Source organism: Pleurodeles waltl, chromosome 4_1 (genome assembly GCF_031143425.1).
Source record: "Pleurodeles waltl isolate 20211129_DDA chromosome 4_1, aPleWal1.hap1.20221129, whole genome shotgun sequence".
Taxonomy (NCBI): Eukaryota; Metazoa; Chordata; class Amphibia; order Caudata; family Salamandridae; genus Pleurodeles; species Pleurodeles waltl.
In genome coordinates, this window is record NC_090442.1 from 509,440,701 (window position 1) to 509,455,319 (window position 14,619).

Consider the following 14,619-nt stretch of genomic DNA (forward strand, 5'->3'; position numbering starts at 1 on the left):
AAATGGAGAAAAGAATAAAAGATTTGGAGCAGAGAGCGGAAGACGCTGAAAACAGATCAAGGCGAAATAACATCAGAATCATGGGGCTACCTGAGAAAGTCAAGGGAACCAACATGGTTGACTTCCTTGAAAAATGGTTGAAAGAAAATATAGCGAAGGAAGGCCTATCCCAATTTTTTGCAGTGGAGAGAGCACACAGAGCACGTCCTCCCCCGCCGGGCGCTCCGGCTAGACCGGTAATAGCTAAACTATTGCACTATAAAGACAGAGACCATTTACTCACCCAAAGCAGGAAAAAGGGAGACTGTTTGTTGGACAACCAAGTGATTCGAATTTTCCCTGATTTCTCTCGAGAGGTATTAAAACAGAGGACAGGCCTCTTTCAGGGAGGCCAAACAAAGACTTAGAAATCTGGGAGTCCAATACGGGATGCTGTTCCCGGCCGAACTCCGAATAATAACCACAACAGGCTCACAGTTTTTTAACTCGGCGGAGGAGCTGGATGGATAAGCAACATTTCAACGAGAAGAGACTTAACCCTGAAAAACACCAACTAAACCTTAAAGGAAAATCTAACAGCAGTAAAACTACAAGACGCTCTAGCCCATCTCCTCTGGAGATTCTAAACGACCGCCAAAAAGCAGTGGAGGCAGCCGCGTCCCACAGCTATTCTGAACAGAGTTCACCTAAGCAAACACACGGTAACGCAAACCAATCAGACTCGGAACATGAATCAGATCTGTCACTCACGCCTAACCAGAAGGGCCCAGATGTAACCCCAGGGACGTCATACACCATAACCTGAAGTACATTCTTGACTTACAAACAGAGTTCCTGGGAGATATGATATATGTAAACCTAAGTGACAATCAGGATTACACCTACAGCTTCTAAAACTGAACTAAAAGTCTGCAAGAAGAGACTGGCCTACTGATGCCCGATAATCGAAACCCTGGAGCCACTGAACTTCAGTCTTTCTTCCACCTAGGGGTTGAGGAGAGATCGCCCTGCTGAGCTTCAGTTTTCTATCTGAGTCACCCCCCACGTTGTTGGACAGTTAACATTTTCCACACAAGTTTGGGCGAGAGAGGTTTGACTTTTGTCCTAGGGATGGGGAATTGGATAGTTATTATGCTGGGGAATTTTCTAGGGTTTAATATCGGTCCGAGAATCACCACAGAAATTGCAAAATGGAGCAGGGAACAGGAGATCACCAGGGAATTCATCATAACACTAGGCTACCAGAAACCACCCCTCAGTAGAACAACAAAAACACCACTATAGCTACACCAAAATCATATAAGGTCCTCACCTGGAACATCAGGGGTATGCACTCTTTAGTCAAGAGATATAAGATATCATCTTATTTGCAGAGCAGGGGTATTCAAATAGCTATGCTACAGGAAACTCACTTAACATCAAAAGAGAGCAAAGCCTTACAAAAAAGATGGAGAGGTCAGGCATTCTATACTACTTATTCAGCATACTCGAGGGGCACTCTGATTTGGATCCGAGCAGGGGTCCCTTTTCAGTTGACAGACAGCCTCATAGACCCGGAAGGGAGATTCGTAGCAATCAAAGGCAGACTGGAGGGGAAGCACCTGGCTCTAATTAATGTATACGCCCCCAACACAGGACAGGGTGACTTCTTCACTCGACTATCCAACTCACTAGCGGCATTCCTGCAAGCACCGGTAATAGTGGGAGGCGATTTTAACTGTGTAAGTGACCTTGGCGCAGATAGATCACATCCTCCTCTACCACATTCTCCATTGGTGAAAATAGCTCAACAGTTCACCGCTTGGCAGGCAAATTGGGGCCTCATCGATACCTGGCGTAAATTACATCCTAATACCAAGGACTACTCCTTTTTCTCTGCTCTCCATGAGCTCCATGTTAGATTGGACTCCTTCTTATGCTCACCAGACATACACTCACTTATATCAAACACAGAATACTTGTCTCGTACAATATCTGACCATAACCCCCAGTTGCTATCCTTAGGGTGGGGGTCCCCCATCCCATGTATACCCACATGGAGACTTAGACCCGACTTACTAGAAGATCCCCCATTCCGAGATGATATCCGCCAAGCTATAGCACATTATTTCGAAGAAAATGACAACACCACGACTAGCTGGCTGGTTGAATGGGACGCCTTTCATACTCAGCAAAATCTTGGCAACTAGACTCCTCCCTCTGATGCCCTCTTTCATCCACCCAGACCAAGCAGGCTTCATCCCAGGCCGTAACACAGCAAGAAACATACGCAGGCTCATCGCAGTTATGAATGGAATAACTCCCTCAACTGAGTCGCCGGGCATCTTGGCAGTAGACATCGAAAAAGCCTTCGATAGCCTGGAATGGGACTTCCTTTATAAGGTTATGGCCCAAATGGGAGTCGGCCCTGAATATATTGCATGGGTGAAACTACTTTACACTAACCCCGCAGCTAGAGTCCGTACTGGACGTATTATATCGTCCAGATACATGGTGGAACGTGGGACTAGACAGGGTTGCCCCCTCTCCCCCCTGTTGTTTGCACTAGCAATGGAACCTCTGGCTGCGGCAGCCAGGGCGGGACAGGGAGGACCTGGGATACTGGTCGGAAACGTAACACACTTCATAGCCCTATATGCAGACGACCTCCTGATCTTTCTAGGTGATATACAGAGGGACCTCCCTGTGGCTCAACTAATGCTATCCAACTTCGAAAAACACTCAGGCCTTAAGGTAAACTGGGACAAAACGGGTTTATTCCCTCTGGTGAAACATCATCAACCCCCACTGAATTTAGGAATGGTTAGATGGATACCTGATGGGCTCCCGTATCTAGGGGTAAAAATATATCATGAGACCAGAGACATTCTGGATGGAAACTTAGGCAGCGCCTTCCGCTCTATAAAATCCTGCATGACATTCTGGCAAACACTCCCTCTATCGGTGATAGGCCGCATCGCGATTCTTAAAATGCTAGTACTACAGAGACTGTTATACCATTTTGCGGCCCTTCCGATATGGATTCCTAAGTCCTTCTTCAGGGATCTGAATTCAACAGTAAGCTCATTTATATGGGGTAGCGGCAGGAAGAGAGTGGCTCTAACAAAGCTCCAGAGACAGATGTCGAATGGGGGACTGGCAACACCAGACTTTGAGTCATATTACATTGCAGCTCAATTACAATGGCTGGCACTTTGGATCTCTAACAGCTTGGTGTTACAACCTAATGCAGAGACCTCCTTGCCGCAGAAGGCAAGACTGTTTGAAATACGGCTAGGCTCCACAAAAGAAGGAAAGCAAGACAGCCCAGAAGTGAAAATAATCGCTAAATGTTGGAAATCATACTTACACAAAACTAAAACTAAAACTCCCTACTCAGCGGAACCTCCTCTCAGTGCGCTGCAAGCATTAACTCAGAAAAGGGCTGAACTTGAGCTTAGAGACTGGCTGGATGCCGGAGTTACTACGGTAGGCATATTATTTAAGAACAATAAGTTGAAATCTTTTGAGACCCTTAGAGCACAATATGACATCCCGGCGAAACATTTTTTAACTTACAGGACCATAAAAGCTAGTATAGGCAATCACTGGCGAGCCAAAAATACCGAACCAGCAGCGCAGGAAATGTGCACGTACCTGGCATCCTCAATTCCCAAGACTAGGGTTATTTCTACTTTATATGCTTTGAATAGAGCAGATAATACAGTCCGCCTTCCATACCTGAAACAACAATGGGGAAAAACCTTTAACAGACATCTCTGAAATAGAATGGGAACGTATACTACAGAACTTACCTAAAGCTTCGCGGAATGCCAGATTTAAATTGATTAATTTTTTATCCTACATCAATCCTACCTAACGCCCGCCCGTATTAACAAATACTTCAGCAAAACCACAGAGTGTTGTCCAAGATGTAGGTTAATAGATGCAGAATTCAATCACATGTTTTGGGAATGCCAAACACTGACATCTTACTGGTCTGAGATTTGCCAAAAATGATCCCAGATACTAAGTAGAACTGTGCCATGCTCAGTTGACACCTGCCTCTTGCACGCATTTACACATTCTAATAAACATAAAGCCTCAGACAGATTCCTAGACTTAGCCCTAACTTTGGCGAAAAGAGACATAGTCATCAACTGGAAAAATCCGGTGGGCCCTAAACTAATAAACTGGAAAAATTAGCTACTTAAGTGGGCTGCGGCCGAAGGCACTCTGCTGCAAAAAGAAGCCAGAACTGGGATCAGACCTCCTGAAGTATCTGAAAACTGGGAATTAATCATGGATTCACTAAGAACCGAACTTACCACACAGCACTCCCCCAACACTCCATAGCCAAGTCCAAGTTGCCTATACAAACACACAAAAGCATTCAGCACTCAAAAGCAGAATATGGCCTTCCCTTGGACAGAGTCAGTTGACCCCTATGCATACAAATAACCCCCAGAGACTCAGTTAAGTTAATTGAAAGTCTCCAGTTTCCCTGTTGCTGATGTAATATCATTAAATAAGTACCCGGACCCAGGGGTTAGGCTTGGAATGGGGAGGGGGGGAGTTGGATTTTGATGATATCAAATCAATAATGTTTACTAAAAATGAATCTCTACCAGTTTAAGCGTGCAAATAAATAAATAAGTCTAATGTGTTATACAGAGAGATGTGTAGAAGGAAGTTCAGTGTAAGCTGTTTTGAATTGTTTATAAAATCAATAAAATCCGGTTTAAAAACAAAAAATGAATGCCAATGCCAGTGACTGTGCTATCCTGATCCAAAGCCCGTTTTCTTTCTGTATTTTTTCATACTGTACCTTTTTTTAAAGAATTGATGACCCAAGGTCCCTCAGACATGTTTGTTGCCAGACTAAGAAAAGGTTCATGATGGTATGTTTTCTGTTTGTACCACCGCCAGAACAGGAAGTAAAACTGATGTAGGTGAATGGAGCAACAAAAAAGGACAACTTTAAAATAAGGGGCATAGTACCGACAAGTGCATGGATTGATTGGTGGATTAAAATAAGCTTCAAAAAACGAATTTGGAGTAGGACAACTGTCAATGGAAAATGGTAGAGAGGAAAATGTACAGTGATCTCGCCTGTAAAAACGAATAGAAAGCTGTGTAAGGTTTTCCTGCCAGATTTGTTTCCTTACCACTTTGGTTACACATCACCCGGGTTCTAATCTCATTTACATTGGCACTCTGGCAAAGCCCGCTCTGTTTTAAGGATTGCCTTACTGACATATAAAGCACTTCACATAAACATGGAGCATGATTTGGGTCACAAGCTCTCAAGTTCCATGCAGAAAGATGGTGGTATACCTTTAAATCTTGAGATTAAAGATGCAACACATTCTCATCCAAACTTGAGAATCTGGAATGCACATGCAGTTGATCTGTTGCACTTCATTTCCATTTCACCACAGACAACACAAAGCCTTTTGCAAAAATGTACCAAGATTACACTAGATTTCATAAAATGTTTGTAATATATTGCGTGAAAATTTAATTTGCAGAGGTACCTCTTGGAAGATACTGACAAAGGAAATGGTTCCAGAAGTATATGTCTCCAGCAAGACACTTTTGCTCCCACTGAAATGTACTACTATAACCAGTTCTAATCAGTGTTCAGCATATCAAAATTATGCAAATTATGCAGCCTTGAAATTTGTTTAATTACACCAGAAATGTCTTCATTTCACAGGAGTAGTACGGCATCCATATTATACCCTATTGGACTCTTATGAAGAAATGTGCCACCCTTCAGCCTTCTGGACAAAACCAACAACATATCTGTCTATTCTGCTTAACGTGCCATACTTCTCTACTTTTGATGTAGCATATCTACAAGACATGTGCAATGCCTTTTAGTGCTTTCAACTTATTATATGCATATATGTTACCAGTGTGGACGACCTTTTCTTCTATTAAGTCATGGAGTTATGGCTTCTCAGGCTCACCAGATGGTGTCTAATATGCTGCAGGTCACTCAGAAATCCTCTGTTCTATACCTTCTTTGTTAAAGCTACCTGTAAACGAAAGGTCCATAAGCTCATTGGCACCTGTATGCCTCATATTTTTATACATGTTGTTGAGAAAGTTCCACTATAAAGTCCGGCCCTGGTTATAACCTTTTCAATAATGCTGTCCCCAGTCTTATTTTTTTAAATCTGTCTATGATACTATACAATTATTTCACCTAGATGTTCATAATTTCCCCTTTTGCCATAATACTAATGGTGTGCACCAGCACAGTACAACTAAGTATGCTACTCTTGCACCATTAGAACCTGAACTTGCTTTACAAAGCTTCTAAATAAATGCATGTTAAAAATAGTCCTTTTTAAAAGCGCTGACCAGAAAAAACCCATTTATGACACTTTTTTAAAATGCTCAAGTAGCTTTAGTCACAGAAAAGAAAAGGAAGGCGGGGGTTCAAATATCACTACTGATTAACGTTTCCATCTTTGAAATTGCTCCATGAGTTAGACACCTTAACTGATGTGTATATATCGCCAGATCTAAGAGTTGTAAAAGGAATCTCAAACCACATCTGAAGGGTGTTTGTTAAAATAATGTTTTGAAACGGAGGTGGTTTTAAGTATACTGTACTAAGTGATTGTTTCACTTCCTTTTAGTCAGCACGTGCTGATGTGCTCTGAAAATGGGCTCTACAGTAAGTAAAACTAAAGCATAGCTGTCAGCTTTGCCCCATCTCATGGGGAAAGACTCCGTGCTGAACTATGCTGGAACTTGTAGTCTCAAAATAACAATGGGGTCAGTGAAACTACAGGTATGCCTAGGAATGGCTGAAAGTAAGCCTCTCTACATGGGGCCAGACTATGCTTTGTCGCGCATTTTGTATTTATTTATAACAAGATTAGAATGGTTATTAATATATATTTTCCTGCCTTTCTTTGCTTTTTTCCCCTATATTTTGTGCACAAATAAAGCAAAGAGACTCCCGTAGTTGGCCTGGAGCCCCAGAATATCGGACTGAAACGCAACATGGTGATTTACAGCGACCTCGCCCTTTATCCCAGGGGAACGTGAGGAGGATACAGGAGGATAAGTATTTTACAACTTCTGGCACACTTGGCAGTGGTTATGACCATCCTTCAGGTCTCAGCAACACACTGGAGCACATCGTAGAACAGCTTGATCTTTTGACTCAGGTGAGAATGACATGCATGACTGAATAGTGTGCTTTCATAACAGTTTACAATAAAGTATATCTGGTCTGAAAAACCATTTTATGGTCGCAGATTCTGCGATTCGAAGCGTCACAGGATTTGCAATTGCAAATTGAATTTCTGCTATTTACTAGACCCATTTTGCAAGTTGAAAAAGCATTTCTGACTCGAAAAATATGTTTATCACCTATGCTGAATCGCCTTTAGGATGGGGAGTGCAAGAGGCATTCCCTCCTAATTGTGACTCTGTATTGTATGTATCTATATTTTGCGACTGCAATCACAGGTGTAGAGCACTGAGAGTGATGACTGTTCGGATAGTTTTTGGTTTGGAAGTCGTGTCGGGTCTTACTCCCCCACAATCGCCAATAAGGGGATGGTGGTGTGCTATCTCTTGCAAGCCTTCATTCGTGTATTTGTAGCCAGTCACATGGAGTTTTTATTATTTATTAGTTATGTCATTCTGCAACCCCTTGTGACTGGAGATTTTGAGATACAACCTATTAGTACTTAGATGTAACTTTATATATATTTTTTTTGTAAGAAACTGGATTATTATTTGGGGTGGGTGACAACCCTCAAAGAATGATAACAACCCTAGTCAGGGTGAACCCTCAAAGTAACTAAAATTAACCAGAGCTCAAGCCCCGGGTAGCTATGGCATGGAGCAGGTCGGCTTAACTTAGAGCAATTTGTAAAGTTTTATGCATTAACAAAACAGTTATAAAGTCAAAATGCAAAACAATGAAAATTCTAAATCAAATTAGAAGAATAGTGTTAGATTTAATATACACTATGACACCTAAATTACAACAGTCCTGTCAGTGGAACCAGATATATGAATTTTTAAAGTTTTTTGTAGAAATAGCACCAAAAAGCCCAAAGCCTCAAGGATAGTCGATGGTCGCAGTTGACCAGGGCCTAGGCATAATTTGAGGCTGAGCATGGGTTGGATAGACCAACCAGGCTCGTCCTGCTGAAAGGTTTTACCTTCTGACTTAGGGCCTGATTTAGATTTGTGACAGAGTAAACCGTTTGTCCAAATCTAAATTAGGCCCTTAGTCTTTCAAGTCCCAATCCACCAGAGGAGGACACTTCTAATGCCCCCGGGGCCTCAGATGAGGCCTTAGAGACCCACAGGGCGTCAGGCAGAGGCCAACAGCTGATTCCAGTCCAGGTCCAGTGTCCCCTGGTCAGCTGGGTAGTTTCAGGGAAAAGGACCTCTTGTAGCTTGTTATGTCCCTGCAGCTTTACAGGAGGTCAGCCTATGATCCTTGGAGTCGACTTCTTTTTCTGGGGTATAAGTGGCAGCAGGTCCAGTCCTTCAGTACTCCTCTCCGAGGTTACAGACAGTAACTCCAGTTCTCTTCTGGTCCTTTACAGGTCCAGGGAGTGTTTCAAAGTGAGTTTCTGGACATTCTGTGGTTGGTGGCTGTTAGGGAATCAGTAGTCTATGTTTGTAGGTGGGAAGTAAATAAAAAGAGAGATAGATTTGGGGGCATCAGCCTGGCAATGGCACGAAATTCCAAAGGAAGTTATGATGTGGCCAAGGGATGAGGTATGAACTAGAGAAAAGGACATGGCTCTTTCAGGACTAGTACTTGTAGAAGAAGAAAAGTGGGGAGCACCATGGTACCCAGACACAGCAATCTGAGAAGCCAGTCAGTTGGCCGTTCTGCAATACCAAAAGTGGTGTGGACAGTAGGGTGGGATGACCCACAGTGTCAAGTGTGGGTTTGAGATTGAGAGGTATTTGTTCAAATTCATGACCAGATGTGTCCTTGGCTCTCTATTTCTGCCTTATCTAAAATAGTTATCTATGTTCAAGAACGAAGCACAACCTGCATATTTCAAAGCATAGACCAGATCTGTGTTACCTCATATAAATGCATATGAATAGTGTTTCTCTTCATCACAAAGTCATCTTTGAAATTGACTGCTGAATTTCAAATTTGCTGTGGACACATAAGAATGACTGAACTATTGTAATGTCTGAAGAAGAGAGAAGGCAGCCATCCATGCCATACTACAAAACTAATTTTGGAACTTTGGCTGAGGGCACTCAGAGGGCACTTATCTTAGAAGTGGATGAACATGGTCTAATATATATATTGTACCAACATTGCCAGTGGTAATCTAGTACCTCTTGTGGTCTTTAGACTCTGTTTTGGAACGCCATGCCTGTGTCATTGAGCGCTGGAGAAGGGCATCTTCCAAATGGTGGCTAAGCTTGAGAGCTCCCACAATGTGAGGTCCAATGTGCCTCACCCTAGACGACCATAAGTGGGAACTTCATCCTGATGAGACAGATCTGACTTCCAGATCAGGATGCGTGTGCATGAATCTCTTCTCCACGGTAGAGAATTGAAGTACCTCCTGTTTTGTTCTAAACATTTCCTTACAAATGCATAGCGGATGCCTTCAGAAAAAAATGGTCATGATTTCCACGATCTCACTTCCAACCAGAATACAGCACTAGGTGGGGCAGAACCGAGCTGAACTTATCTTGATGGCTCCAATTGAGCATGGAGGATTTGGTATGCCAATATTTTGGAATTAGCATTCCAAGTCTTTCTGTTCCACACAGAATGGACTGCTCTCACAGCTGGATGATTGGGTCCTCAATCCCAGTCCTCTGACGTTGCAGCTGTAGTTTGAGGATTGTGTATTTGTATGATGAAATTTTAGCTAGTGGTAACCACGCTAAGAATTCTATTTATACAGGCTATTAATGAAAGTTTGTTTCTTGGTGCGAGTTAAAAGTTTTGAACCCTTCCCTATTTGCCTTTCTTAAGTACTGTGCTTTGCACTGTCCATTTCACAGCAGGTTTTAGTGGTCGCAGCCCTAAAAGTTTATGTGGTTACTTTATCTGCCCTTATGTGTCTGTACGATCAACCCTTTCCATTTAGGTTCCCATTGGTGTGTTTTATAAAAAGGTTTACTCTGTTCCTTCTTGTGCAGTTTATCATTCCTCACTTGGATTTGAATCTAGTATTGAAAATCTTTGTGGTCTCTCCATGAAAACTGTTGTGCAGACATGTTTAGCGATTATTTTGGCCCATAGTTTTAGTAAACTACAGGCTAACTTGTGTTTTACCCAAATAGGTACTTGGTATCTACCTTCCTTCTTGCTGAATGTTGAACTTGCCCCGGTGGAAGGCACACACCTCACTCTTCCATCCTTCTTTCCTCTTCCTCCCCACACTGAGGAGACAATTGGGTCTCATGTTTGTGGTCACTTAATATATTCACTTTATACGGCTGTACAGAGTAAATGGTCAGCCCATTGTAGGCTATATTGGGTACTAATGTCAGTTGTATCTTGATCCTACGGCTGGCATTCATGCCCACTCGATGAGCGCTATGGCAGTTTCTGCTTCTTTCACCAGGGTGTCTCAGTGGCTGAGATTTGCTGGGCAACTATTTGTTCTTTCTTACATGGCTTGGTAAGCAACCTTGCTTCTTGAATAAGACTCACTGTGAAAGATACTTAGCGAGGGCTGTGTTGCATGAACTTCTCTGGTTAATCAGCAGGGTCTAGTCCCATCTCATGGAGGGCGTTGCTTTAGAGCTCACTCATATGGTGATAAATCTGCAGGCAAATGTATTAATCAGAAGAAATAGTAAACTACCTTTGCTGTACCTGGTGGATACTACAGGGAGTGCAGAATTATTAGGCAAATGAGTATTTTGACCACATCATCCTCTTTATGCATGTTGTCTTACTCCAAGCTGTATAGGCTCGAAAGCCTACTACCAATTAAGCATATTAGGTGATGTGCATCTCTGTAATGAGAAGGGGTGTGGTCTAATGACATCAACACCCTATATCAGGTGTGCATAATTATTAGGCAACTTCCTTTCCTTTGGCAAAATGGGTCAAAAGAAGGACTTGACAGGCTCAGAAAAGTCAAAAATAGTGAGATATCTTGCAGAGGGATGCAGCACTCTTAAAATTCCAAAGCTTCTGAAGCGTGATCATCGAACAATCAAGCGTTTCATTCAAAATAGTCAACAGGGTCGCAAGAAGCGTGTGGAAAAACCAAGGCGCAAAATAACTGCCCATGAACTGAGAAAAGTCAAGCGTGCAGCTGCCACGATGCCACTTGCCACCAGTTTGGCCATATTTCAGAGCTGCAACATCACTGGAGTGCCCAAAAGCACAAGGTGTGCAATACTCAGAGACATGGCCAAGGTAAGAAAGTCTGAAAGACGACCACCACTGAACAAGACACACAAGCTGAAACGTCAAGACTGGGCCAAGAAATATCTCAAGACTGATTTTTCTTAGGTTTTATGGACTGATGAAATGAGAGTGAGTCTTGATGGGCCAGATGGATGGGCCCGTGGCTGGATCGGTAAAGGGCAGAGAGCTCCAGTCCGACTCAGACGCCAGCAAGGTGGAGGTGGAGTACTGGTTTGGGCTGGTATCATCAAAGATGAGCTTGTGGGGCCTTTTCGGGTTGAGGATGGAGTCAAGCTCAACTCCCAGTCCTACTGCCAGTTCCTGGAAGACACCTTCTTCAAGCAGTGGTACAGGAAGAAGTCTGCATCCTTCAAGAAAAACATGATTTTCATGCAGGACAATGCTCCATCACACGCGTCCAAGTACTCCACAGCGTGGCTGGCAAGAAAGGGTATACAAGAAGGAAATCTAATGACATGGCCTCCTTGTTCACCTGATCTGAACCCCATTGAGAACCTGTGGTCCATCATCAAATGTGAGATTTACATGGAGGGAAAACAGTACACCTCTCTGAACAGTGTCTGGGAGGCTGTGGTTGCTGCTGCACGCAATGTTGATGGTGAACAGATCAAAACACTGACAGAATCCATGGATGGCAGGCTTTTGAGTGTCCTTGCAAAGAAAGGTGGTTATATTGGTCACTGATTTGTTTTTGTTTTGTTTTTGAATGTCAGAAATGTATATTTGTGAATGTTGAGATGTTATATTGGTTTCACTGGTAATAATAAATAATTGAAATGGGTATATATTTGTTTTTTGTTAAGTTGCCTAATAATTATGCACAGTAATAGTCACCTGCACACACAGATATCCCCCTAACATAGCTAAAACTAAAAACAAACTAAAAACTACTTCCAAAAATATTCAGCTTTGATATTAATGAGTTTTTTGGGTTCATTGAGAACATGGTTGTTGTTCAATAATAAAATTAATCCTCAAAAATACAACTTGCCTAATAATTCTGCACTCCCTGTATATCTTCCTGTAGATTCCTCACTGCATTCCTCTCTTTACTTTCAGTACCATGATTAACATTTCAAGGTATGCAAATGTGTCAAATGACTGTTGCTATCCGTAATGATCTCTCATCTCTTCTTTCCCTTCCTTAATGGGGCAGGAACTGACTGCAGCAAACAATCAGTTCCACATATACCATGATGTTCTCACATGCGGGCAGATCAAGTCACAGGTGAAGCTGCATGCACCACTTGTGGTGTTGGAGAGCCATTATTGGGTGGGAGTTTCCAGGTTCAGTATTGTGCCTGGAGGGAATTCATGAGCTGAGTTATCTGCATGAACATATAGAATCCACCAGAAATATTGTTAATGAATGTACCTTTTTCTGCAGTCAGTGGAGGACGCAACAGCCTTTAGTGAGCACACCGTATTGACTGAGCATTGCCTACTGCCCTCCTGCCTATCTGATGAGTGCCTGTAACAGTAAAAGCAGTGCATTTTCTTCCCTTGCTCCCTTACACTCTACTGTTGGCTACAAAAAATGAGACTGCTAATATAGGTATGATGCCCAGGCTGAGAGTACTTACGCCAAAAACATAATTTAGTACAAACTATTTATAACTGGTGAACTGAAATATCCATCAGGAATATGTTTGACCCACATTGTTTCTGTACTGCCTCAGATTGCACACTTTATCATTCAGTTAAACGTTGATGTTCTCTAAGGTAGTATTGTTGGATTCATCAAGAGTTGCCGGATATGATCGAACTCACTAAGTGCTGGATTGTGTGACATTTAGTTACTTTCTCTTTATTAATCATTTACTAATGATTTTCTTGCAGACTGTTTCCATTCTGGAGCAACGGCTGACTTTGACCGAGGATAAACTGAAAGAGTGTATGAACAATCAACAGAAAGTAATTTTCCAGATACAAGAAGGAGAGTAAAAAGTGGGCTTAGGATAAAAAGAGAAACGACAATCTTTCTGGCAAATAAGCCTGCTGCTCTCTTCACTTGATTTCAAATCTACCCCCTAATCACTGGTTCAGTGAGATGCATAGCTAGTGGGTGCGCACTTCACATCGCACCCTTCCGAGTGGGAAACGATGAGATTCATGCATGGCTTTACTCTAGTCTGTGGTATGTGCCCAGGGAGCTTGCGCTGAAGCAGAACTGCTGGCTCACTTGTAATCCGGGCCAAAGAGTTCAGTATCCAGTATTTTATACAATAAAATAAATGCAACATCACCTACATTCCATATATCTGGTAAAAAATAAATGTACAGTGGATATGCATGCTCATTTATGATTAAATAAAAAGTTTAGATATATCAGCGTGGTTTTCATAGAATTCCGAAAATTCAAGTACTATTTGAAGGACTGCAAATACCAAGGGGCCGATTTAGAGTTTGCAGAGGGGCTTGTCAGTCGCAGCTGAGTATCCTTTCTGCTAAACTGAAGGTCTGCCCTCCTCATTTCGGGACAAGCAAACTCTCATTATGTTGAGGGCAGACTACTCTATTTCTTCCGCCAACATCAACATCCGACGGCCTAACAGATTAAGGGCCGCTGGAGGTTGGCAATGCGTCTGCCCACCCAATATAGAGTGGGCGAACACATGGTCAGTTTTCACTGACCGCCAGTGATGGGCAGTGGAAAATGCAAAATTCCTCTATCCCCATTTGAGAAAACTCCAATTTTTCATCTTCCATAACAAAATCCCACTTTTCTGTTTAGGGAAATAAAAATAAATCTTTTGGGTTTGCCATACCGCTCCATTACGTTGACTGTGCCATCTGTCAAACTTTCAGTGTGTTGGCAAGGACCGTGGTGACGGTGATTCCTGACAATGCTAGAGATATCTACTGGGCCAGTGGGCATCTCACAGTTTGGCAAACTGCGACACCATCAGAGAGACGGAATACTTTACTCCATCTCCCTTATGAAGTACACATCCGTCCACCAAACTTTAAATTAGGAAATTAGCAAATTGAAAGTCTGCCCAAATGTATAGTGTTTATATCATGTTTATTGAATTGAGCATATGCAACTGAAATGATGTTGGGGCGTTAAATCAAATGATATATAGAAACCTACCAGTGAGTGGTTTAGAAATTGGTATTGGGTTAAAGAGGCTTTCATGAAACAGCAAGGGACGCTTTTAGGCATAGCAAGGAATATTGTACAGAATAGTTCAGTGATGGATTATTGAGACATGAGCAGTGTT

At 42.4% G+C, this 14,619-nt stretch overlaps 1 protein-coding gene across 3 annotated transcripts in view; it reads left to right on the forward strand.

The window, feature by feature from the left end:
- Positions 1–13,723, forward strand: part of LOC138287875 (POC1 centriolar protein homolog B-like) — a 1,054,814-nt gene extending 1,041,091 nt beyond the window's left edge. For all 3 annotated transcript variants that reach the window (XM_069228819.1, XM_069228820.1, XM_069228821.1), the window contains 2 exons: positions 6,948–7,169; positions 13,235–13,723. In XM_069228819.1, the coding sequence (XP_069084920.1) occupies positions 6,948–7,169; positions 13,235–13,339 (327 nt within the window). In that variant the 3' untranslated portion in view covers positions 13,340–13,723. The remainder of the gene's footprint in view (positions 1–6,947; positions 7,170–13,234) is intronic.
- Positions 13,724–14,619: the final 896 nt, after the last annotated feature.